Here is a 27,326-nt window from a genome sequence, read left to right as displayed (position 1 = left end):
AGAGCACAAAGCTGAACGCACTGACAAAGGACACAGACCTACAAAATAAGACAGGAAGCACACGCCAGACAGAGACAGACTCGTAAACAGGCATAATGACGTCATGGACAAACAGAGGGACATACGGGCAGAGAAGACCAAGCACAGGCAACCTAAACCAAACATAAGGGCAAGATAACAAAACCTAAACCAGACATAATCATCATCGTCATCAACATCATCATCAGATAACTAAAGAATCAGAATATAATTGTAATCAAAACAGTATCACCAGAGAATAACCAATCCATAATGCAAAAATAAACCAAAACATAAGAAACTCAAAATGCTGGGTCGACCCGACCCAGGACCGTGACAGTACCCCCCCTTCAAGGGCGGGCTCCAGACCGCCCAACAGAAGCACAAAAAACAGCCAAAAACAGAAAACAACCCAACCAGGGTGGGCGGCGGGGGACCAGGAAGGAGGGACAGAGCCCAGAAAGACCCAGAAGGTCAAGTTCAGGGGGCCGACCTGGAGGCCGACAGCGCAGGAGGCCAAAACAGTTCAGTTCCGGGGGCCGACTGTGTGGACGGCAACTGCGACGACGGGCAAACAGTTCCGGGGGCCGGCCACGCGGAAGGCAGTGGCGGCGACAGAGCAGATCCGGGGGCCGGCCACGCGGAAGGCAGTGGCGGCGTTCAGGAGGGTGTTCAGGAGGGCGTCCACGGTGGCGGAGATGCCCAACAAGCGGCCTGGCAGATGACCGACGATGTGGAGGCGGTAGTAGGGGACCTGAAGGCTGCGTGGCCCCTGCAGCCCCAGGCGAAGCGGAGGCTGGACCAGACGAGGATGCAGAGGCTGGACCAGACGGGGATGCAGAGGCTGGACCAGACGAGGATGCAGAGGCTGGACCAGACGAGGATGATGAGGATGCAGAGGCTGGACCGGATGAAGCCAAAGCAGACGCTGGACCAGGCGACGAGGATGAAGCCAAAGCAGATGCTGAAACCGGACCAGGCGAGGCCGAAGACTCTGAGGCCGCAGCAGGCGAGGGTGATGAGACTGCAGCTGGTGATGAGACTGCAACTGGTGATGAGACTGCAGCTGGTGGCTGGACGGGCTCCTCGGGCCCCCCAGCAAAAACAGTCTCAGACCCAGTGGGCACTGGAGCCCCTGGCATACACAGAACAGAACCAGCAGGCACACGGGCCTCTGGCAGGGACAGAACAGGACCAGCAGGCACACGGGCCTCTGGCAGGAACGCAACAGAACCAGCAGGCACACGGGCCTCTGGCAGGGACAGAACAGGACCAGCAGGCACACGGGCCTCTGGCAGGAACGCAACAGAACCAGCAGGCACACGGGCCTCTGGCAGGGACAGAACAGGACCAGCAGGCACACGGGCCTCTGGCAGCGTTGATGCTGACTGGGGCTGAGCAACACATAGGTTAGGCTCAGGAGGCAACAGTTGGGTGCAGTCATCGGCTGACTCCTTAGCCCCCAGGGGTCCAGAGTCAACTGCGGGTTGAAACTCGGACTCTGGGGAGGCCCTGGAGGTAGTAAATGTCTCTAATCGGGCCAGCTTTCGAGGAACGAAAACAGTCCTGTTGAGCATGTTTTCCTGCTTAATACGAGTGAGAAAAGATGGCTGCTCAGCAGGAGACTGGGTTGAGAAAGACTGAAGTGACCGTTGTGGGGAGAATGAAACTAGTGAAGGAGCAGATGATTGAGCTGCGGGTAACGGAGTGGCTAACTGGGCAGCTGACTGAGCTGAGGGCAGCTGAACAGCTAGCTGGGCTGCTGAACGGGCTAACGGTTGAGGAGGTGTTTGTAGTGAGCGTGATGCAGGGGGTGGTATAGGCTCCCCTGAGCCTCTAGGGCTCGGTTTAACTAGCTGAACGAGTTCAGAAGAAACAGTTCTGCTTAGGCTTCTCTGCTCTAAGAGAACTGGGCAGAAACAGCCCGTTAAGTCCCCCTCCCCATTCTTGGGTTGCGAACCCACAGCGCCATTCATAGATTCAGCAGTACATGTCAAAACTGAATTCAAACTGTCCGGGGTTAACTCTGTATCGACAGAAAAGTTCTTAGCAGGCTCCAACAGAGGGTGCACAATCAGAGTTTTGCCCATACATTCTGGTTCTTCAGCGGAAAAAGCATCAACATAATGAGTCAGGGAGTCTTTTCTTTCTACTGGGCCGGGGTGAACGTCCATGGAACAAACCGCCTTCACCTCACTACTCTTAGCCGTGAGAAGAAAACAGTTCCCATTACTATTTGCAGGTGAAGCAATAGGGGTACAGTCAACATCACTCACCATTGCCTGCTGTTCTGACGAGTGATTGGGCTCCGGTTGTAGTGAGGAATGACGGCGGTGGCGCCGCTTCCTCCTGGCGGCAGGGGCTGAGGCGACAGGAGAAACTGGTGACGATGGAGAAAAGACGTCCTCGTCCTCGTCCTGCGACCACATCGCCGCCAAGCAGGAGGCAGGTGACTTAAGCCCTGAGCAGCAAGAAGTGGAGCTCTGTGGCCGCGGTGCGGAAACGCCTTTCCCCTGTTGCAATTGCTGCTGTACGGCAGCCGACTCCACGGAGAGCTCCTTGTGTTGCGGCTGCTGCCGATGCGACGGCTTCGGCGAAGAATACTGGGCGCGGACAAAAGCTGCAAGCTCCCGAGCCTGTAGCACCTCCTGGGCTTCATGCAGCTGGTCTATGAAGCCCATAAATCCCTTTAGTGTGCGCAAATGAGGATTCCCCTCCAGTAGAGATGGCACGATACCACTTTTTTATGTCCGATACCGATACCGATATCATAAATTTGGATATCTGCCGATACCAATATGAATCCGATATAGTGTTTTTTAATCAACAAAACTGTTTTTTAAAATATCTTGCTGCATTTTGCAAGTCTGCAAGTTCATACTCAAGTTTAAAACAACAACTACACTAAAGCTATTCTGTTATACCTGTATACAAAAAAAATATTTCATAGTTCAGCAATACTGATCAATCTAATAAACTTAGACCTACACCATCCTCCCTATTCTGGTATTTTAAAGAGTACTTAGCATAAATATTAAGCAACCTAACTAATAGGGTTCCAACTCCCAGCAACAACAAAAATAAATAAATAAAAAATAGGGAACCACCCCTCACGCTCCACCTCATGATGCTTAATCAACGTAATCAACCTTAATTTGATGCAGTGTGAAAAAAAATGCACAGAAATCAATTATTTTTCAAGAAATATTAAATAGATTCAACATCTTTCTTCAACAAAATTGCAGACTGCACAGATGGTACCTTCCCAAAGGAAAAAGTACTATAGCTTACTAGGGTATATATATTAGACTTAATAGTCACTATATACAGTAATTGACTTCTATTCATTTTACATCAAATTAAAACTTTGGGTGTCAGATAATTATTTATTAAAAGCTAGACATTTTAAATGAGAATAAGAAAGAAAAGTATGTCTTTGTGCCCCCTTTTCCCTGTTAATGCCCTATCGGCCCCCCTGGCTAAACTTTGCTAGATCCGCCCCTGCACAGTTACCAGCCGTCAGCTACGTAGAAAAAGATCCTGGTGTAGAAAGTAATATTAAATAAATTGTAACAACAGCTTATCAAGCTTAAACGTGCTGCTGTTGTTCAGCCGCTGGTTTGCTCTTTCTGGCGCAAAGTGGACCAAAAACAAACAAGAGAGACTCACGACAGAAAAGCCGATCAGCTGATCATTAGCAGTTTCACGATTGAAGTAGCAGCCGGAGAGCGAGAGGCAGTCGCTCGTTAAGCTTAACGTGGGAATGCTTTACAAACATTCAGAGATGGACTTACACACTTGCTTTACTTCTCTCGGGGATAACTTTGTCGGAGATGAAATGCCAGATTGCTAGCGAAGCTCCAAATGCTATCCAGACCACCGACAGGTCCCGCATGCCACAGCTGCTCTATCACGTGATGCATACTGCTCCGACGTTCTGAGGCGAGTTACGGCGTGTTGCAAGTTTTGTGAGGTGCTTTCGTGATATTTAATGGATCGGATTACATTTTTTATTTTTCTCCGATATCCGATCCAGTAATTTAGGTCAGTATCGGACCGATACCGATACGTAATATCGGATCGGTCCATCTCTACCCTCCAGGATCGCTTCTATAGCGTTAATCCCAACTGCCATAGTCTTAGCGTCCTTAGTGTGGGAGACCCGCTCGATCAGGCGGTGGATGCGGGAGAGGTCATGTTCCCGGGATGAATCCGCTGGGTCCAGGAAATGGTTGCATCGTTCTGTCATGGTCGGCTGTGTGGCAGGCAGGCAGGAGTGGTGGACCCAAAATGCAGGATTCTCAGGACACGAGGTTTAGACAGAAAATGCAGCTTTATTGCTGGAGCAGAACATCAAGATAAAATAAAACTCACAAAAGCAAACAAAACTCTAAACAGAGATGCAGGAGGACTGGAAATCCTAAACACGCAGCAAGTGAGGGTGAACAGACGTTAACGATGCAACACCGAGTAGGGGAAGACACAGACACTAAATACAAGAGGTGAACGGAGCAAAGAGGAAACAGCTGGGAGACACGGCTGACGTTGATTACACTGACGAGACAGGGAGAGCACAAAGCTGAACGCACTGACAAAGGACACAGACCTACAAAATAAGACAGGAAGCACACGCCAGACAGAGACAGACTCGTAAACAGGCATAATGACGTCATGGACAAACAGAGGGACATACGGGCAGAGAAGACCAAGCACAGGCAACCTAAACCAAACATAAGGGCAAGATAACAAAACCTAAACCAGACATAATCATCATCGTCATCAACATCATCATCAGATAACTAAAGAATCAGAATATAATTGTAATCAAAACAGTATCACCAGAGAATAACCAATCCATAATGCAAAAATAAACCAAAACATAAGAAACTCAAAATGCTGGGTCGACCCGACCCAGGACCGTGACAAGTTCACTGACTTTTTTGACTTTATATCAGTATTAGGGGTGTCATGATAACCTTGTATTGATGATATTTAAAGGTGAAATAGCAACACTGTGTGAATAATATGGTAACAACTGTGTAATACAGACTCAGTGTGATTGCATTTCTACTCAATTTGTCCAAAAAGGCTACACACAATCAATAAAGTTACGGTTGAATTCAACAGATTGCGATGATTATTCAAGCACTACAATCATGAAAATCTGATATTGTGATTGAGTTTTAATCTGTTTGGCTTTATATTATTTTAACACCTTTCTTCAGGCATCATATGTCATATCCTAAAGTTTTTAGAATAGGAGGAGAGCTGATGTTACCATGTTTGTCAGCGTTGCACTCTGCAGCTACTGATACTGGCACATAATCAGAGCAGCGCTTTGTTGGCCCAGAAGTGACACATTTATAACCTCAAATTAAAATCATAGGTGTCAGCTTTACTCTGTTGTCATAATGATTACTGTTTAATCACTTGGTCTACACTGGCCTATAGCTGTGTGCATTAATGAGCCTCAAAGTGAGTAATTATATTTACACAGTTTGGGTCCTTTAATGACTTTGTCACTGATCACTGGAAACACTGTGGGGAAGCATTTTATATAGTTTATGTCAAGGTCAACCAGAGTGCTTCTGCAATATGGCAGAAAGAAAGTAGGAAAGGAAGAAGACTTGTGGTAATATCCCATTCTTCATGAGATTCAATCTGGTTTTAATGAATGGACTTATTATTTACCTGTAATTATGAAAGAGGCTTGATATTTTCTTAACAGAGGAACTGCATTAAAAATCATTTTAAATGGACTGAAAAGATAATGAGCACCGTAGAACTCAAGGGAACAAAACCGCTGCATGTTTACATAATTAACTGTGGATGTGCGGCATGCACAAAAACATATTTTTGCATTATTTCCACTGATTTTAAGTCTTGTGCAGCTTTATGTTCATCTTTTTATATCTTTTCATGCATTGGCCTATCAGGCGTCCTTAACTATTACATTCTGTTAATAATCAAGAATTGTTCTTTTAGTCCTCCCTTTTTTCATATGAGCCCCTCACTCTATCAAGCTGATGTCCTCTTTGCTCTGCTAAAGCTTGATGAGCACCGTTGCTGGACTGCATCTAGACTGTGGAGCGTTCCCATCAGTACGACTCTGACAGCTTCCATATCTGCTTCTAACCAGCGTGAACAGTCCGGACCTGTCGCTTGCAGTGGTGTTTTCTCCCATGACTGACTAAAAAAAAAAAAGTTGTATTGTAATGACAAGTGGAACCACAGCTACTGACAGAACGCAAATCTGTGAAGGGAATAAAGAAGTTAAAGAAAGCGCAGCAAGCTGTGAGTCAGAGGGGGCCGATGTCATGTTATTAGCACTCCTCTGTAGCTCAGATTAGCTAATCATTTTCACCAACATGTTCATAGCAGCAATAAATGGACCTCGTGTAGAATTAAAATGACTAAAACATAGACAGGTAAAGCTTGGGGTTAATAAAATAACTGTTCGGTTTTCTCAACTGAATCCACCATGAGCTCCTAGTTCTTCCTGCTTCTCTGTGACTCTTCATATATCCTTTACACCACATGTGTCAAAGTCAAGGCCCGCGGGCCACATCCGGCCCGGCGTACATTTATATCCGGCCTGCGAGATCATTTTATATAGATGTATTATTATTGTTATGCATGGCCCGGCGATATGAGGCGCTAATAATATACAAACTACAGATCCCATAATGCAGTGCGGCATCCTCCTTGCTGAATGCTAGGCTAACTGGGAACATTCCCTCGTCAATGGAGAAGCTCTTTGGGGGTGGCGTCAATCAGGTCAAACTTCTGTTATTGCGAAGCTAGCCGCTCACAATGGCGAAGAGAAAAGTTGATTCTGAAAGCAGAACCTTTCAGCGCCAGTGGGTGACTGACAGTGTTGGGAAGGTTACTTTTAAAATGTATTCCATTACAGATTACAGAATACATGCCCCAAAATGTATTCTGTAACGTATTCCGTTACGTTACTCGATGACAGTAACGTATTCTGAATACTTTGGATTACTTAATATATTATCATACTTTGTACAACTACACGAATGTACTATTGCTGTGTGATGTCAGCTCGTAGCTGAAAAATAGCTTTACTTTGTTGTGTGGGTCAACTTTTCTTGCGAGAGACAGAGAGAGGCGTTGAAAGGCTGCTCCAACGGAACTTCTTGTTTCGGAGGAAAACACAAACACAGTGTACAGTCGAGTCCTTACTTACAACTGGGCTCGTCAGGCACTCTTCTTGGCTGCAGTGGTTATTATTATATTTACATGCTTCCAGCTCCCGTTTTTGCTCGATGACAGCTCAGACTTTTCCACTATCCTTTTTCTCCCTCCTATTGCTCACAGACACATAACGGGTATGGCAGTCCATTCTCAATGCAACACGGACTACACTGCCCATTCTTTAGAGCTATGCCTATAGCATTCTGCCTGGTAGCTTAGCACAACAACAACAACAACAACAACAACAAAAAGGCGCTCTCTCACCCAGGAAACACACAGTCGCAGAGAGAGAGAGAGAGAGCGTCGCCCTGTAACCATGGCAACCGTAACGCTGCCACCTGGAACAACAGAACGTAGCTGTCAAACAACACCCAAACAGTCCTGACCCACCACAATATGAACCAGGAAAGTACCGCAGTGTAATCCATTTATTTCAACAAAGTAACTGTATTCTAAATACCACCTTTTTAAACGGTAACTGTAACGGAATACAGTTACTCATATTTTGTATTTTAAATACGTGACGGCGGTACATGTATTCCGTTACTCCCCAACACTGGTGACTGAATATATGTTTGCAGACATTGCTGGTAAACCCGTGTGTCTTATCAGTGGAGCTAATGTGGCTGTAATTAAGGAATTTAATTTAAGACGGCACTACCAGACAAAACGTCAGGATAAGCTGAAAAACCTAAATGCAGAGCAGAAACTACAGAAAGTAGAAGCCTAAAGAAGAATCTGACATTTCAGCAGACTTTTTTCACCAGAGCAAAAATCACAAAGTGAAGCTGTTGTGAAAGCAAGTTTTATTGTAGCAGAGGAGACAGCCAAATCAGCCCGGCACTCAGAAGAGCTGCATGATGAAGGTGTGCGACATCTTGTGTCCAGACAAAACGCAGATTTTGGCAAATGTGAGCCTGAGGAGAAATACGATTGCTGATCGGGTTTGTGAGATGGCCACTGATTTAAGAACACAGTTGTGTGAAAGAAGCAAAAACTTTATTGCATACTCTCTTGCTGTGGATGAAAGTATAGACATGATGGACATTGCACAGCTGGCCATCTTCATCCGTGTAGAGGAAATATTGAACATTAAATCGATGCATGGGACAACTACAGGAAAAGACATTTTTTAAAACGTATGTCAAAGTGTAACCGACATGAAACTGCCCTGGGACAAACTTGTTGGACTTACAACAGATGAAGCGCCGGTGTTGTGCGGTGAAAAAAGTGGACTAGTCAGCAGGATGCGAGTAAAGATGCAGGAGGAGAACTGTACCGGTGAGTTAACAGCATATCACTGCATCATACACCAGGAAACGCTGTGTGGTAAAGTCCTAAAAATGGAGCATGTAATGATCACCGTAACGCCAACCATAAATTTTATCTGAGCTAAAAGTTTAAATCACCGTCAATTTCAGTCTTTTATGCGGGAAATAGATTCAGAGTTTGCCGACATTCCTTATCATACAGAGGTCCGTTGGCTGAGTTGGGATAAAAATTCTCAATAGAGTTTTTGAGCTCAGCAATGAAATCTGTCAGTTCATGGACATGGCATGTATGATGCGGTGATGGTATTTCAAGTGAAGCTGTCACAAATGCACCAGTGCAACTTGTCTCACTTTCTCTGTTGCCAAGTAATGCTGAACCAAGTCAGCGGACTTTGCTGAATTGCACCTGTGCAGATTCAGATGGAGCTGCGGTGTAATGATACACTCAAGGGAAAGTACGACACTGAATGGCCCGCACAGTTTATTAGTTCCATTCCTGAAGCAATGCCCAGCTCCATCTACATGCGGCTCGAACCTTGTGTATGCTTTCATTTATTTTTTCTGGGGTTTTTGGCAGCATGTTCATATTTCTAACTTGCATAATTTTGACAGGATATAGTTTTATGAAGAGCAAAATATTTAAAGTTAAAGTTTATTTTTTTTAAGTTTATTTAATCTGGAATAATATTCCTGTCTGTTTTTATTCATATTTATGTTTAAAAAACATTGTTTTAGTGTGTTCAATAAATGTTTATCTTGTTTGGCCCGCGACCTAAAGTGTGCCTTGAGTTTTGGCCCCCTGTGCAATTGAATTTGACACCCCTGCTTTACACTATTTTGATAATTCTTCATAAATCTAACATTTGTATTCCATCCGTCAATATGTCCAACCATCCATCTTCTTCTGCTTGTCTGGATCCAGGGGCAGCAGTCTTTCCCTTTCAGCAAACCCAGAGTCTAACTATTGCCCGTCTCGCCTGGGTGCCCAGGGTCAGCTCCGGGCAAATTTAACGTACTGGAAACAGAATGGAGCACAACCTCACCTACTTCTGAGGTGCACAGAGAACAACAATAACATGAAGAACTAAAGATGTTGAACACACAATCATGCATCAGCAGTAATGCTGCTATTTGGTGTGTTCAATCTGCTTTATTCCCCCCATATAACCTTTATTAGTTCTAAAGACAGAAGGTAAAAAAAAGGACCGTAGTTACTGAACTGAAAGAGACTGAAGAGCACAGAGCAACAAGCCTGCTTGTCACTTTTTGTGCCATGAAGCAAGCTGCACACGTGAATGAATGTGTGTGCTTGTGAACCAGCCCTTTGTGCATGTTTGCGTGTCTGTGCGAGTCTGTAGCTACCAAGGCAGGCAGCTTGACTTCCCACTGTGATCCTGATTCAAAAAGCTCACCAGAGAGCAAGCAAGAGCCAGAGAGGGCAGGCAATATAGAAAAAGATGGGGAAAAAAAGGGAGATGGAGAAAGGCAAAGAGGACAGGAGAGAGACAGGAGAAAAGAGAGAGACCAATTACAAGAATCTGAGCGCAGAGGGATAAGAGAGGGAGTGAGAGAGGCTGGCAAACAGGGAGGGAGAGAGAGTTATTTCCTCTGGGTCTTTGAGAGGCAGAAGAGAGGAGAGCATGGTCTGTCTACGTCCGGTCGGTCGTTCAGCTGATTAATTTGTGACAGGAGGGATTTCTGTGCTTCGTGCCTTGAATTGCTTCTCTAATTTATATGGTAATCTTCTTTAAGACTCTAGCAGCATACAAAACCCTTTTATTTCCATCTCTGCTAAGCCTAAAACCTTTTCTAGACTCACTACACACATATGCATATTCAGAAATGCACACGCGGGTCAAACTCAACACCATGTGGCTGTATGTTGGAGCTGACATGCTTCTTGGTTTAACTTTCCTAATAAGACTTTTCCATTACTCTTCAGAACTGTGGGATATCAGCCCATATACTTCTTAAACTGTTTGTCTCTCACCAATATCTCACATCAGCCTGATGTGTGAAGTGCTGCTGTAAATAATTTGGAATGTGGGCAAAGGCTCTGTGCAGCTTTTGTGTGAGGAGACACTTTGCTTTTGGACAGTTTGCAGAGAGGGAAAACAAGTTTTCACAGTTACAGGTAAGCTGGACTGAAACCTCTCCTAATGTCTCCAAGAATTTGTTAGCTGCTTGGAATACTGTCATGAAATGGTGTTAGACATCCTCGATAAAATAAGAATGCTGTTAAAAACCTGATTTCAGATTTGTAAAACAGAAAAAAAGGACTTTACTGTATTCCCCCAAATCTAGGTCGAGCCTAAATATCCCATGTAATTGTACCAAATGAAAACTACTTGGCACTGTATCATCAAAGTAATCGGCTGAGATTCATCCACAGACTGTGGCTTCTCTTGGTGCTATCAACAATCAGACAGGACAATAAATACATTGTGGAAAAGAGCCAGAGATTAATCATGACTAATGAGTAGATGCAGAGCAGTAAGAGTGAAGAAGAAACAGCGCATGGGAAGTCCCCAGCAGCCTAGGCTTACTGCAGCATAACTAATGCCTCTTTTCCACTAGTACCTACTCGGCTCAGCTTGACTCAACGATACTCAGTTTGTGGGTAAGGTCCTTATAGCAAGGTGGCCTGAAAGCCCTGTGATGTCATTTGTATGCAATACATTCTTCTTTTGGAATCAAAATGCAAGGTCTTAAATAATCAGGCCCCATCCTATCTTAATGACCTTGTAGTACCATATCACCCCATTAGAGCACTTCACTCTCGCACTGCAGGCTTACTTGTTGTTCCTAGAGTATTTAAAAGAAGAATATGGGAGGCAGAGCCTTTAGTTTTCAGGCCCCTCTTCTGCGGAACCAGCTTCCAGTTTGGATTCAGGAGACAGACACTATCTCTACTTTTAAGATTAGGCTTAAAACTTTCCTTCTTGCTAAAGCATATAGTTAGGGCTGGACCAGGTGACCCTGAATCCTCCCTTAGTTATGCTGCAATAGGTGTAGACTGCTGGGGGATTCCCATGATGCATTGAGTATTTCTTCTTCAGTCACCTTTCTCACTCAACATGTGTTAATAGACCTCTCTGCATTGAATCACACTTGTTATTAATCTCGGTTTCTCTTCCACAGCATGTCTTTATCCTGTTTCCTGCTTTCATCCCAACCAGTCGCAGCAGATGGCCCCGCCCCTCCTTGAGCCTGGTTCTGCTGGAGGTTTCTTCCTGTTAAAAGGGAGTTTTTCCTTCCCACTGTTGCCAAAGTGCTTGCTCATAGGGGGTCATATGATTTTTGGGTTTTTCTCTGAATTGAAACACTCTTGTTTGTGAACAACAATTCTGTGAATTGAATAGATATGGATTAGACTTCAGTTTCACACTCTTCCTGTTAATCTAGTACAAATTTGGCATGGCTAAGTAATGGTTTCATGTGGTCTAGTACTAGATTAGACAATTACAGGAATCAGACGACAATGAAACAACCCACTTTCGCTGCCAAAATAGCTTTGAACCCATCAGGGCATAGATACATGGGAATGTCCTCTGATGTCTGGTTCTTTTGGGTCCTCTGGGTCGGAGGACAGTGCAACCATGCATTCTATATATGCTCGACCAGAATGGGCTATGTAAGCTTATCAACACCTTGTTTGTCATGTTCCTCAAGTCAATGCCTAGCATTTTTTCCGTGTGCGAGTGGCACTGTCCTGCTGAGGGGAGGCCACTGCCAGTGGGAAGGGAACAAAGTTTGTTTAGGTCAGTACCAACCCATCAGTGGCAAAGATCAACCCAAGGATTCCCAGAGAATTAGATCTTTGTTACTATTTGGTTCATTTGTTAGTGGTATTAATGTCGTCACTGATTTGCTTACACGTCCTCACAGGCTGACTACGGCAATAAAAGGCATAAATCATAGGACAAATATCCATCTCTTTGCAGCTCCATAGCAAAGATGTTTTCATGAGTACTGGTGCTGGTAAGAGAAATCTATATTTCTCATTTGGCTCATGGACTGGAAACACCCCGCCCCACCCCTGGGAGTTTCTGGCTGTAGATCAGTTTGAAAATTAAGTAACATTCCTCTTCTGGCTCCATCATCTCTCCATCCCTCTCGAGAGGTAAGAGTGTGTGGCCGTCCATGTAAACTCTAATCAGAAAAGAGACTGCCAGGATACAGTAAATGCTGTAAAAAAGAGGCGTTGCTGGTAATCCTTTAATCTATCTGAGTTTACAAATGCTGACCTCCACGTGGATTATAGAACCTCAAATTAGTCCACCCTGAACACAATTTCTATGGAGATATTTGTGTTTACTCACAGAGGATACAATCATGCTGTGGATACAAGTGCAGTACAGACCTTTGCACAGAAATTCAGTTTGACAAGTCAACAGCACTTGATGAGTACGGGGAAGTAGGCAGGCAGTAAACAGTTGTCTCCTCTGTGTGAGTGTGTGTGTGCCTCTGTATTTGTGCTGAAGTGTAAATGGAAACATGCATAATGCGGCATGTTTTGTGTCTTGGACTGCTCTCTGTAAATATAGTCATATCTGTATTGTCCATGTGAAGGAAAATAACGTGTGTGAGGACTATATAGGGACTATAGTACGAAGGAGTACCCACAGGTAGAAAATCTAAGACTTTTTCTTGAATTACAGTTTTATAGTATTTGGTATATTAGCAACAGGACCTTTATGTCCTGTATGGGCACCCTGACTTCTCTGCAGCTATGCAATGATGCACTGTGTATTCTGACACCTTTCTATGAGAACCAGCATTCCCTCTTTCAGTAATTTGAGCTTAAGTAGCTCATCTGTTGGATCGGACCACACAGGCCAGCCTTCGCTCAACATGTGAATCAGTGAGCCTTAGCTGCCCATGACTCTGTTGATTCAATTTCAAGCCCTTTCCTCAGGCTGAAATGTCCAACAAGCCTAGTGCTAGTTGAGGTTCACATAATGTTCTACAAAAATAAGCCTCATTTGTCCAGGAGAAGGATACACATCTGGTTAGTTCCCAGGAAATATGGTGAGTATTCACTAATGATGGCAACTTCAAAATACACTATACGGACAAGTACTGGGCCACTTATAGATTACACCAACAAGAACTGCTCAGCCATTGTAGCACATGTAATGAAGCAGCCAGTTTTTAATCTAAAAGAGGTTTTGGAGCGATCTCGCTCTGTAATTTGTAACTATTGTCTGGCTTGGTATCTAAGTTGCTATGGTATGGAAGATCTAGGAGGGAAGAGAATTCACAAATTGACCTGTACTCGACTGTATGGAGCGACCACTTTAATGACCCATTCATTCATAAATGTTTTAAAAGGCAGGCTGCATGGCTAGGTGCTTGATTTTATACAATGTGACAATGAGACTGAAAACACCAGGATTCAAAGATAAAGAGGCGTGGTCCAAAACTTTTGTTTAGATAGCGTATGTGCACGTGTGTTACCTGTGAGCAGCTCTCGGATCTCCACGTCTGTGGTCTTCCGGAGCAGTCGCACTAGAGCGGGTATGCCTCCGCAGTTCTTCAGGGCGATCTTGTTGTCGTCGTTGGCTTTGCCATACACCAGGTTCCTCAGGGCTCCGCAGGCGCTGCGGTGCACGTCAGTCATCCTGTGGTCCAACAAGTCCACCAGCAGCTGGATTCCACCCTGCCGCCGAATCTGAGACCAGAGAGGAGGGACAGATATAAGGTGTGGATTATAATAAAACGAGGGGTGTTTTTATTTAGCCTGAAAGACATTGGAGCATCGTTTACCCCAATCTCCTCACAAAATGTTAACAGGTGAATTGTACTTTTTACCTTGTTAGTACTAAAATAAACAAACAGGCTATGCTGGTGCTCCTCTCACTGATACGAGATTTATTGAAATGCCAGCCACTGCACTTTCTGTCCTATCAGCCCTCCCTGCTTTCCTCTGTCTAGACAAAGAGAAAATGTAGGGCAGACTGGCTCCTCTCCATAAAAACAAAAGCAGTGGAAGAGATTGTGCAGAGATATGGTAGGTGTGCTTGTCTAACATGACTTTTGTACCGCAGCATTAAGCCTTATTGCACAGATGTGTTTGAAAATGCCAGAGCCGATACTGGCTGTTTACAAAATCAGTCACTACATATTCCCTGTAACCTGGGGTGGTTAGGATAATATAAAGAACTTAATATTGTGTCAAAAAAACTGCAATTACAAGTGCATTTTAATAAACCAACACATAACCCCAAATAATACCAGCAGCAAAGTGATTGTAGATTTACCTCTTTTTCTTTTAGATAGAGGGAACAAAAATATGGAGATCTTTCTTACCAAGGGTGACGTGTAACTTGTTTTTTTTAAGTTATTCAATTTTGTTTCGTTTTACAGTCATGCTGTGCAAACATTCAAACAACAAAAACTTAAAATGAACGGCGCTAAGAGTATTTGGTAAGAGTACGTGGTTATAAGTAAGTAAGTAAAATAAGTAAAATTTTATTTATATAGCACATTTCTAGATAGACATCACAAAGTGCTTTACAGATATAACAGATTAAAAGACAAAAAACAAACAAAGTTAACAAAAAGCAATTTTAAAAAGATAAGTTTTTAGCTGTTTTTTAAAAGTAATCAATGAATCCAATGAGTTCCAAAGTCGAGCGGCCACAGTAGCAAAAGCTCTATCACCCCTAGTTTTCAGTCTCGTATACTGAATGACAAGTAGGCCCTGACTACTCGACCTCAGAGACCTACTAGGGGCATAGGGCTGCAAAAGTTCAATAATATATGGTGGTGCTTGTTGTCGAAGAGCCTTAAAAGTTAAAACCAAAATCTTAAAATGGACTCTAGATTCGACAGGAAGCCAATGTAACTGCTTAAGCAACGGTGTTATATGTGAATATTTAGAAACTTTCGTCAGAAGTCTTGCTGCAGCATTCTGAACGATCTGCAGACGCTCCAAGGAACCTTTGTTTAAACAAGTAAACAGGGAATTGCAATAGTCCAATCATGATGAAATAAAAGCATGAATAACAATCTCGAGTTCGGTATAGGAAATTATGGAGCTCAATTTAGAGATATTTCTTAAATGATAAAAGCAGGACCGAACAAGAGATTTAACATGACTATCTAACGTAAGAGCAGGATCAAGGATAATCCCTAAGTTCCTGACAGATGGTTTTACAAACGCTGAAAGAGGACCAAGAGCATTTATTATACTGGGTCTATGTCTATCTGGGGCACATAAGAGGACTTCGGTTTTGTTATCATTTAGTTGGAGGAAGTTTTCAGCCATCCAGCCTTTAATGGTTTCCAAGCACACATTTAAAAGCTGCAGCTTAGAAACCTCCTCCGGCTTAAAAGATATATAGAGTTGGATATCGTCCGCATAACAATGGTAACAAATATCCTCAAAAGGGCTCAGAATGTGCTGGAGAGGGAGTAAATAGACTAAAAACAGTAATGGCCCCAGCACAGAGCCTTTTGGCACACCAAAAGACAGAGACGCAGAAGATGATCTATACTTAGAAACTGCCACAGAGGAAAATCGGTCAGAGAGATACGAGGAGAACCATTTCAATGCAGTCCCAGAGACACCGACCCAGTATTTCAACCTGTTAAGTAAGATAAAATGGTCAACAGTATCAAAAGCCGCCGTAAGATCCAACATTAAGAGAACAGAACAATTTCCTGCATCACTTTGTAACAGAATATCATTAGAAACTCTAAGAAGGGCTGTTTCGGTGGAATGGACTTTACGAAAGCCCGATTGAAATTTGTCGAAAATACTATAATTATCTAAGACTGCTGTAAGCTGCTTAGCCACGATCTTCTCTAAAATCTTAGCGATTACCGGAATTTTTGAAATGGTCTATAATTGCTAGGGAGAGATGGGTCCAGCATAGGCTTTTTTAACAAAGGATGAATAACAGCAGTTTTAAAATAGGCAGGGACTATGCCCGAAGCCAAGGAGGTGTTAATTATAGTAAGAATGCAAGGACCAGTAGAGTAAAAAACATTTTTAAATAATGATGCAGGTAACACATCAAGAGAGCAAGTGGATAATTTTGTTGCACTGACTATTTTTTCCAACTCTGGTAGTGAAACAGGTGAAAAACCTTCTAAAACGACAGGCCGAGCTGGCGTGGGAGCAGACAGCGCAGATGCTGAAAAGGACAAGTTTTTCCTTATGTTACTGATTTTTTCTAAAAAGAAATCAAGAAAAGTTTCACAATCTTCAACAGAGGAGATAATGGCGGCAGGTGAAGCAGGAGTAATAATATTAGTAATAGTATCAAATAAAACTTTAGGATTACCTCTGCTCTTTGTAACCAACTGAGAAAAGTAAGCAGCCCTTGCAACTCTAATAGCACTGTTAAAGGAGGCTAAAAGATCCTTTAAATAGAGGAGATGAACATTTAAGTGCGTTTTCCTCCATAACCGCTCGGCTTTACGACAATTTTGTTTTATAAGACGAATGTTGTCATTTAACCAGGGTACAGACTTAGAAACAAGCACAGGTCTCATTTTAATCGGACAGATTTCATCTAAGATCGAAAGACAATGATAATTGAATAGATCTATAGAAAACTCAACATCGTTTTGTGGGGATAATGTTAAATTAAAAGCATCAGAGAACTTCTGTGCTGTGGAGGGGTTTATAGTACGGGAAATGACTGTCCGATGAACAGGAGACATAGGCTTGCAAAAAGACATATTAAAAAAGACAATAATGGTCAGAAATAAAAATGTCCTTAGAACAAATAAAATCAATATTCAGACCCAAAGAAAAGACAAGGTCCAATGTATGGCCTTTGTTGTGTGTGGGGCCAGATACATGTTGGATAAAATGAAAAGAGTCCATAATGCTGGTAAAACCCCTAGCAAAGGGGTCGGACTCATCATCGACATGTATATTAAAATCTCCCACAAGAAGCAATTTAGACAACCTCATAGTAGAGGACAGAAAATCACTAAACTCAGCTAAGAACGAGCTGTTTGGGCCAGGAGGGCGATAAACCAGTGCACAGTGAAAAGGATCCTTCTTTCCGATTTTGATGAGCTGCAGCTCAAAAGACAGAAAGTGTCCAACTTTCACTGCACGGCAGTCTAAACGGCTCCGAAATGCCACCGCGAGGCCTCCTCCACGACCAGATCCTCGAGGCTGGCTAATGACAGAGAAGCCGTTTGGGCACATTTCAATAGTAGACGAATAATCCGAACCCCGTTGCCAGGTCTCAGTCAAAAACAGGAAGTCCAGATTTTTAGAAACAATGAAATCGTTAAGCACAAACGATTTATTCGCCAAAGATCGGGCATTAAAGAGCGCCATAGACAGCGGGGTGAAAACATTGTTGTTGGTAGAAGCTCGAGTTTCTCGAGCTAAAGGGCGTAAATTCCTGAGATCAGAGCCTTCATGTTCATATATTCCACTCACCGAGGGGATAAAAAACCAGTCAGCAGAAGAGTCTGGATGAACCCTTCTGAGATAACACGAGAGCCAGGCCTCTCCATATAGCTGTCATGTGCGTAGGCAACAGAAAACGCCCGACATCGCTTTCTAATCAGCCCCCGCCGCCAAAGGAGCCTAAGCTTCACCTGGATGCCTGATCTCTTTCCTCTTCTTCTCCGTAGTCTACGGGGAACGCTGAAAGCGTTGGCCGAAGATTCAGTCACAGGCAGAGGGTGGAAGGTACCAGAGGAATGCGGGAAAAAGAGTGGAGAATGGAAAGTCCCACAAAAGGAAGAGGAAAAAACATCTTTGGCCGTCATTGACGAACGGATGGATAATAGCGTCAGACGGTCGTAGACCAAGGCAGCCAGAACATCATTAAAACAGTTAAAAAACAGCAGAGTAGAGAGAAAAAACACAACAATAGAGCAAAAACAGCTACACCCGACAGCGGCAAAGCCAAACACAGGCGCCATCATGCCGGAGAGTTTTATTGTTAGCAACAAAACAGAACAGTTGTGGAATTGAAGTAAACATACGTATTAGTATGTATTACTCTACTTTCAAGGACCCTTTGAGACAAGACCAAAGATAAGATGTTTGGTCATAATGCAAAGCGCCACATTTGTCTAAAAACAAACACACAAACACAGAATATCAGCACAAATACCTCATCCCAACTATCAAACACGGTGGTGGAGGGGTGATGATTTGGGATTGATTTGCAGCTGCAGGACCTGGGCACGTACCAGTCACTGAGGCAACTATGAACTACTCTGTATACCAAAGTACTCCAGAGTCAAATGTAGGCCAACTCTGACAGCTAAACTGGGTCTGTCAAGGTTCTGGGTCATTTGACATGGTATTTGTGGTTTTTGGGCTTTCAGGTTTTGTTTATTTAAATAATCTATTCGACTCATGGTTTGATTCATGTATTTTCAGTGTATTTAGTCTAATTCATAGATGCTTTAGAGTCTATTTCCTTCATCAGGGTTCCCATCCTCTTGTGTCGACCTCATTCACGTGTGTGTTTTCCCTGTTTAGTTATCTCACTTCCTGCTTTATTTTGATAGCTGTGCTTTGCTTTTGCTCTGTGATTTAGTTCAGCTGTCTTTATGTTTCCAATACTTTATAGTTTTCAGTTCCTTTTTGGACTTTTTGTTTCATCCCTTTTTTGTGGATTATCTGCCAACAGCCTTAATAAATGGTTCTCTTTTTGTTAATTCCTTCCTGCATTCTGAGTCTGAGTGTTTGGATCCACATTCTACAACTCGTGATGGGATCATGCATCAGGACAAAAGAATCTCAGTGTGGAAAAAGCCTGGACCTCAACTTGATTGAACTGCTGGGACCTTAAGAGAGCTGTGCATAAACAGATGTTCATAAATCGTAAGGAACTGAAACGATCTCGTACAGAAGAATGGGACGCAATTACTCTGCAATAATGTGAGAGACTGAGAAAGTCATGCAGAAAATGACTGCTAAACATGGTCCTGCAGGGTATTGAATCATGGGGTTCAGAAAGTCCTGTGAAAACTTTCCTTTTCACATGACTGAATGCACTGAAGTACTTGGTTACGTTTAGACACTATAATGTTTTGGTAAGGTTTAGGAAAAAAACAAAAAAAACATCCAAACCACCCTGTGATTAAAGGACAGAGTGCTACAATAATTCTGCAAGTTGAAAAATGACGCTTAAAGGGCTTTTATTTCAAGGGGTCTCCCAGAAGTGTTACAATCAAGTGACAGATCAAACTTAGTACTGTCTAGACTCGTTTCACGCACAAACACAAAACACATCTTATGCGTAATTTTGGGAATGCCAACAGCTCTGGAATAACAGCAGTATTTGACACCTTGAGAATGGGAACGGGCTGAGATCTCTCTGTCTATTATTTCACCAGTCAGGCATCTTTCTCAAGGACAAAAACAGCTTGGCCCCTGGGTTGTAGTTTTGGCAGTCCTGCGCTACATACTACCATACTTCATCAGTCATCTTACACAACCTCGTCTCTCCCTCACTCTATTTTTTAATGCCTGTTGGCTCATTGCTGTTTGAAGAACTTTGTTTGCCCTCGAATCCATTTCCTCCATGGGGATTAATAAAGTGAACAGAGCTGAACTGAGTTGACATTGAGGAGACAGATGAAACTGTTTTCTGCAAGACACTGAGCAGTGATGGCTCCAAAGGACAGGAGGAGCAAGTGTAGGCACGCAGTTATAAGCAAAACTGGGTTAAGTGCTCGTAATGAGGAGTTAATGCCATCTGATGAGCAGTGTGGCGGAGCTCCTGCAGGTGCGCACGACTGGGGCAGAGTTTATTGTGAACAAAGGCATGTCTTCAATCTTCATTTCTTGATGTAATGCATTACACTCAGCAACACCTTCACATATTGCAGTGCAGACACATACTTCATACTGCAGTTCTCTTCATTACTTGCCGCAACAAAGAGAACTAGATAATGCCGAGAAAAGCATAAAAGATTCCTATGAAGAAACTGGGCAGATTCACCGCCTTCCAGCTCAGCATCTGATTTCTCACAATGTGTGATACTAATCAGGTGTTCTTTATCCTGAATGAAGAACACTGAGAGAAAGCCTTCTTCATCAATTCCAATTAGGGACTAAATAAGTTAACAAATTAACCAGATTTTTCAATGTGTAGATTTTTGTGCTTAAGCTTCATAAAACATTTATCATATAAAGTTATTTATTATGTGGCATGATTATGATCTGCACATTGGTCTCTGGTACTACATAGCTCCTCTCCTCCCTCTATGAAAACACACTAGCTAACTCGTTCATATTAAAAAGCAAAAGAGGACTAAGGAGGAAGAAAACAGCAGCTGTAATTCTCATCTTCAGGAGGAGTTCAGCTAAAATTAACCCCCTGCTTGCTTTATCTTTGTTCTTGTGTTAGAGAGCAATGGCACCTGGTACAGTACATACAAATTACATAAGACTTTATTTTTTTACTCTTGGTTGAACTCACAAGCGCCAACATTACATTAGTGAACTCAACAAAGGCATCTATTTGCATGCAGGTTTACTTCCGAGGAAAAATGAATACAAAAAAACACTGTGCGGGATGCGAGGACAGCCAGACCAGCCCTAAAGCATGATGGGCTTTCAGTTAATTAGATCAATTAGCAAACAGCTGTGGTGGAAAACAGCATCAATAGACATAAATCTGTTACAACAGCAAAACCTCTGTCTAAATACTGGGTAGGGCCCCCTTGTGCTGCAAACACAGCCATCTGGGGGTGTTCTGTGTTATCTTGCTCCACTTTGGACTCTTTGTCATGTTCCTCAAGTCGCTCCTAAGCATCCGCAAACAATGGCGACGGATCCTTTGGGTTTCCGAGCATCAGACCTATTCGGAATGAATGCTTTGATCGTTAGCATTTACTTTGTTTAGTGTTTTAATCTTCTGGTGTAACGGACAAAGAATATAGGGTGGCCCTGAGAGGTCAAACACACTGCGACTTAAGAAAACACCAGCAAACAGGAAAAAAAGCTGGAACAACTCTCACAGCAGGAGTGTTTTTGGGGGAAACAGCAGCGTGAGGGAATAGCCGTGGAAGTGACTGAAGGCAAAACACGGGAAAGACCGCATTGATTCACGCTTAAAAGAAGCAGAAGATTCTTCTGTGCTGGGAGGGAGAAAAAGATGCAGATAATGTATGTTTTGATTTAATATTATCATCACTTCCCAAGCTGGTTGCAGTGTGTTTGATCTTTCAGGGCCACCGTAAGAATAGTCAAAAACGATATATATTTGGCTTTAAAGACTCAAAACTTTGTTTTCTCTCATGGTGACCCATGATCAAAGATGATGGTGCTTGGGTGCATTTAGAACAACTCATTTACAGACAATCAGGACAAATCAGAGACTTGGGTCTGTCTTAAAAAAACTCTAGTGAAAAGCAGGCGTACTTATCTGCTACTTTGCCGTTTTGTTTTGTTTTGATGCATTCTGCATTCATTTGTTATTTCTGGGTTGCTTTTAACTGCTTTATTGATTATCCAGTTTTCACAATTTTATCTAAAATTAGTCACTTCTTATTTTAATTTTTTTTGCATACATTGTTTCAATATATAGTTGATTTTCTTTACTGTGTTCTTTTTAAAATGTTATGTTGCTGTAGATTGTTTTCAGAAAAAAGCACTTTGTGGAGGTGCCATGTAAATAAAGACTACTGTTTGTTCCAAAATGTCAATATGTGTAATTTAAGTAAGGCCCGCTGGCAAGATAACTGATGCGCTGCAATGCTAGAATGACCACAGGCAGTCTGCTTCAGGAACATTATTGGTGAATCCACACAGAAAGCACCGTGGAGAAGTTGCAGTATTATTTCACCATTTGTCTGTTCCATAAGTATGAAAAACATTTTTAATGCGAGCACACACACACACACACACACACACACACACACACACACACACACACACACACACACACACACACACACACACACACACGCAGAGTCATAGAGCACCTAGCTCAGAAAGCACTGACGAAAAAATGTTCAGCAAACCACAGAACGTTACTCAAACTCTACCTTAATGTTCATCTGCACCAGAGGAAGCCCTGGGAGAGAATTTCAGTGGGTGTTCTGATTAAACTTACAGAGTTAAAGCATGCATGTGTGTGTGTAAGCAACATTATGTTGTAGCGCTATGACATCAATTAAATTAAATAATTTAATTTATGTCAATTAAATATGACATATTTAATTTCTCCGTGTGTGAGAATCTTGTGTCTGTGCAGGTTTCCCTCAGTGATTGATACCTCAGATTTGATCTTGTTGTCTCCAAAGCAGAGGTGCTGGAGGTAAGCAGCAGCATTGGATTGAACTGATGGGAACTGATGTTGCAACATCTGGATCACCTCTGGCAGCTCTGGATCCCTCCAGCCAAACTCCCTACAGAGCGACACAGAGAGAGAGAGAAAATATAGTATGCTTTGATGAATGCAGAGATAGAGATGTGTGTGCGGAGCTGAACCTGTTAGCCTGCCTCCCTACTGTGACCCTGATTTAAAATGCTTACCGGAGAAGGAAGAAAGAAAGACAGAGAGACAGAAAGAGAAGCATAATAAGTTGGAATAAATCAAAAGAAAAAAAGGGGGGGAAAAAACGACACATTAAATAAACAGAGATTTCTGTTCTGTTTCAGTGATCTACAATAACTGTTTATTTAGGGTGAAATTATTCAGCACAATATTAAAAAAGATGCGCGTCACCAGGTGACTGTTTCCAAGTGACAGTTCACTAAAGTCCTGCCAATTTAGGTTTGGGACATAAGCACAGGCTGAATGATTTGACCTTTACCACAACAAGTGAGGAACCTAAATGTCATACATAAATTAAATGCTTACCTCGGTTATGCAAATTAGTAAATATGAGATCATTAGTGTGTGAATGTAAAATGTAAACTATGTTTAAAGGTAAAATAAAGCACTGGTAAAAGGTGTTCTATTATTTTTGTCAACATATTCTTCACTTTTCCACACATGACTTACAGAGTATTCTGTAGCGTCACAGTCAGACATGTAGGCCTCCTTTGTGGAACACGTGAAAAATCAAATGCTAAAAAAACCAAAGAACAAACCTCTACTGAGAACTGTGGAAGCCATCTGCAGTTTCAGGCATCTCCAGGTTTGTGGAATTATCTGATAAATAATTATTCCTTTGAGGCACAGCCCATCCAACAAATCTGTATGGTTTATGGATGCAGCTTGCTAATCAAGCTTGCTTAGCATTAGCTAATGATTAAACACTCATCTAAATATCAGAACTGGCTCAAAAGAACCAAATAAAACGGTTATATGGCTGTTAATATCAGCATGCTGATAACCAAAACAAAAATTATTCCTGGCGTTTTTATTGATGTTTAGAATTGTACTGTGTAGAAAACACAACTAAAAATGAAGGTCTCATTCTTTTCTTATCATAGCCGGATCAATAGAGGATTTTAAGACCTATATTGGAATTTCTTGATTTGAAAATCTCATATTTAAATATTTTGGCCGATATTTTTAACATCACAACAGGCTCTATTCTAATATTTCTTATGTGTAGTTGTTTTTTTACTCATTCACGCTCTGGCCAAGTCAGCTTGGATCAGCTGGTTGTTGAGTTTATTACGTTCCAAGCACATGCGTCACAAACTATATAACATCAACAGTCAGAACATGGTAAAAGGCTGTTCCTCTCCGATAAGGAAAGAAGTGCTTTTAAGAAAAAAGATATGAAATGAAAAAAAATATACAGCTTGAATTAATAGTTCTATGTTGCTTTTTTGAAAACATAACCCTATCAAATAAGCCCAAGGACTTGCAGGCTGCGTGCATGCATACATTTTTAATGTGACTTGCTGTCGTTTTCAGACAAAGAAGTCATTTTTTTTTAACTCAATGCTTTAATTTGGCTGTAAAGAAATGTCTACGGTTTCTCCCTCCTCTAGAATCCAGGCCCTCACTAACAGCGAAGGCCGGGCACTGTTAGTTGTCTATAAAATCCATCTCAGTGAATGGAGTTGGCAAACTCACTGCAGTGAATGTGGTGCATTTTCTGGCTGCCCATTGTGCTAGATCAATATACATTTTATCCTGTGGACTCCAAAAGCACTGCTAAGGTCTAATGAACACAGTCAAACATTTAGAGATATGTCATAAAGCAAACACAGGGATACAAAAACTGCAGCCTAACAAATGCAAGATGTTGCAAAACGCACCGCCTTTGCTTCTAAAGTAACCTGACGTTCATCCTTTCATTTTGTGCATCTTCTCTGGGTATAACAAAGAGAAGCAAGTTAAGTCATAAATCAAAAACACATGAACTTCGAAACTTTCCAGTTTTTTTTATAGAATGTAAAACAGAAATTCCCAAAGAGCGTCCATTCGGTGTATTGTGGTACAATCCACTATGGCTTCTATTGTGCAATGAGAATACTGAGCAGCTACTGAGCCCCTATAAGAGCTTCTTCCTTCTGTGGTGATAAGTCCTTACTTTAATTTCCCCCAGCTACCCTGGCTTTAGCGTCCAACCAGAGGTCTACTAGTGCTCTTGCCTAAAAGGCGTGCTTATACACACAGACAACACACACACACACACACACACACACACACACACACACACACACACACACACACACACACACACACACACACACAGAAACACAATAAGCTCACTAACCCTACACATACATGTGGGGGGTGCTGGCACGAAAGTAGAAACACAGATTAACGTGAGAAAGATGTGATGTGAAAGAATAAAGCCGCGGCGAGGGAATCAGAGGACTGGATGGATTGTGGACAGGGAGGCGTGGTTTATCGATGTAGGCCAACAAAAGCATCGCAGTTCCTTGACAGCAGCGGTTTCTTGGGACCAACTAAGGCAGGCGCCGGCTCTTTGTTTGGTGCAAACTTTTAGTCCCACAGCGGGATTTAATATTCTTGGGATTTGGGAGGAGGAGCTGATGCTTCCCGGATACTAATTTCTACCATCATCTTTCGCCATATGCTCTGCTGTGTTTGATAGAGTCCACCTGCTGTTTCTTCTTTTAAACCTGCACCTTTCTACTCTTTGATTTGAAGCTTTCTGACAGTCATGAGAAGTTTAAGGCTGCATGCCTTTCTATTTCTCTTTGATGTATCTCTTTCTTGATGCTGCAACAACCCGCTGAGATAATTTCAGTTCTGGCTAATCTAATGTAAACATTTGCGCACAAACACTTGCAGGTTTACACACACATGCACTTATCGCCGGGTGCCGTGGGGTCAGCGTGCAGCTTAGGGCAGCATTAGTCAAGACACACAATGCAGCGTACAACTAATGCCGGCAAACGAACACACACGCATACACGCTCATTGACTTGCATGCACGCCCAACCATCAAAGGCAGTGCAGAAGAGCCAGGATTAGAAAGCTTTTGTCTCGAAGTTTCATAATGACCCAATGGGATAAACTCAGTGTTTGAAAAATGGGGAAAATGGAGAGAGAATCATTTCAAAGGTTATTTGTTTCCCTGCGCTCTTTAAATTCCAACAGTTTTCTCTCTTTCGTTTAAATCGATTGTGTGAATGGCTTTCTGTTTCTTTTATGGCTTCCCTCCACACGAAGAATCCTGCTGTTACTAACATACGGTAGCAATAAATACGATTAAAGATTACATAACCTTGAGTAGGTTAACTGGCTGATAAGAAGCTCCTGTCATGTGTGTATGTTTATGTTTTTATGAGGTGGTGGGACGTCTGCACATATGAAGCTTCTAGAATAATCAGTAAAGATCGCTTCTTACATCAGACAGATTAGTTATGTAAACTGATGAAATGGCAAAAAACAATAACATAAGTGCAATTGTCTGTGAAGGTTCTCAGTCATCCAGGTCATCGTAGTCAACTGCAATTGATTACAGAGACGATAAGAGAGCTGAGATTTAACTATAGAAGTACATTTACTGTAAATGTGCTGCACTATACTTCTGTTTTACAGGACAACAATGTTATATTTACACTGATCAGACATAATATGATGATAACTGACAGGTGAAGTGAATAACACTGATTATTTCTTCATCTTGGAGCCTTGTTAGTTTGAAATATTAGGAAGCAAGTAAACATTTTGAACATTCCCAAGGAACCAAATTGTGAAGGCAAGATGACTGGGTCGAAAGCTGCAGCTCTTGTGGGGTGATCTATCAGAAACCAAAGAAGGAACAGTGGTGAACCAGCGACATGGTCATGCATGGACAAGGATTACTGATGCTCGAAGGCTGACCCGCGTAGTCCGATCCACCAGACGAGCTGCTGAAGCTCAAAATGCTGAAAACTTGAACGCTAATTCTGATAGAAAGGTGTCAGAATACACAAGACTTAAAGGATCTGTTGCTAACATCTTGGTGCAGATACCACAACACATCTACTGTCCACGCCTCGATGGGTCAGGGTGGTCAAAATGTTATGCCTGATCGGTGTACTTTAATCAAAAACCAAGTAAACCAAGAGGACCGAGTCTAAGGGTTATCATCTAGGAACTATAGTTTTAAAGTACACCGATAACAAAGAATTTTGTTAATTCTTAGATTTTTTTCAAATTTTGCTGAAGTTTCTCTTCCCCGTGACTGTTGCGTTTCTCCACTCTGTAACCAACTCGTGTTTGTGAATGTATTCTTGGTCCTTCTTTGAGTTACTCCCAGATTGATTTGGAAGTTTAGTGCTTCATGTGGCTCTGTGTTTTTATTCCACTCTGTTGTTTTCCCTCCCCTTGCTAGTACCTGTCTGACTTTACCTGTTCCTTCCTTCCTAGTTTGTATTTAGTCTGTGGCCTTTTCTCATTTTCCTCCTCGTCTCCTTTGTCATCCTGTCTGTGACCTGGAAATCCATTACAA

General features: G+C 42.5%; 2 protein-coding genes across 5 annotated transcripts in view; both read right to left on the bottom strand.

The window, feature by feature from the left end:
- The window catches only part of ctnnd2b (catenin (cadherin-associated protein), delta 2b), a 191,990-nt gene that overhangs the window by 43,088 nt on the left and 121,576 nt on the right, over nt 1–27,326 (bottom strand). For all 4 annotated transcript variants that reach the window (XM_082512621.1, XM_082512623.1, XM_082512622.1 and 1 more), the window contains exons 13-14: nt 22,727–22,859; nt 13,965–14,178 (exon numbers count right to left, since the gene is read on the bottom strand). In XM_082512621.1, coding sequence (XP_082368747.1) covers nt 13,965–14,178; nt 22,727–22,859 — 347 coding nt within the window. The remainder of the gene's footprint in view (nt 1–13,964; nt 14,179–22,726; nt 22,860–27,326) is intronic.
- Nucleotides 369–5,199, bottom strand: LOC309694713 (uncharacterized protein; the record flags this gene model as incomplete). The annotated part of the gene is made up of 2 exons (XM_082514922.1): nt 2,295–5,199; nt 369–2,219 (listed from the first exon to the last, which is right to left on the bottom strand). The coding sequence occupies exons 1-2, from the start codon at nt 2,697–2,699 to the stop codon at nt 369–371; spliced, it is 2,256 nt and encodes a 751-aa protein (XP_082371048.1). The 5' UTR covers nt 2,700–5,199.

The sequence above is a fragment of the Aulonocara stuartgranti genome (assembly GCF_965226115.1).
Source record: "Aulonocara stuartgranti genome assembly, chromosome: 18".
NCBI classification, from domain to species: Eukaryota; Metazoa; Chordata; class Actinopteri; order Cichliformes; family Cichlidae; genus Aulonocara; species Aulonocara stuartgranti.
The sequence above is the reverse complement of the archived record's forward strand: the minus strand, read 5'-3'. Positions and strand labels throughout refer to the sequence as shown.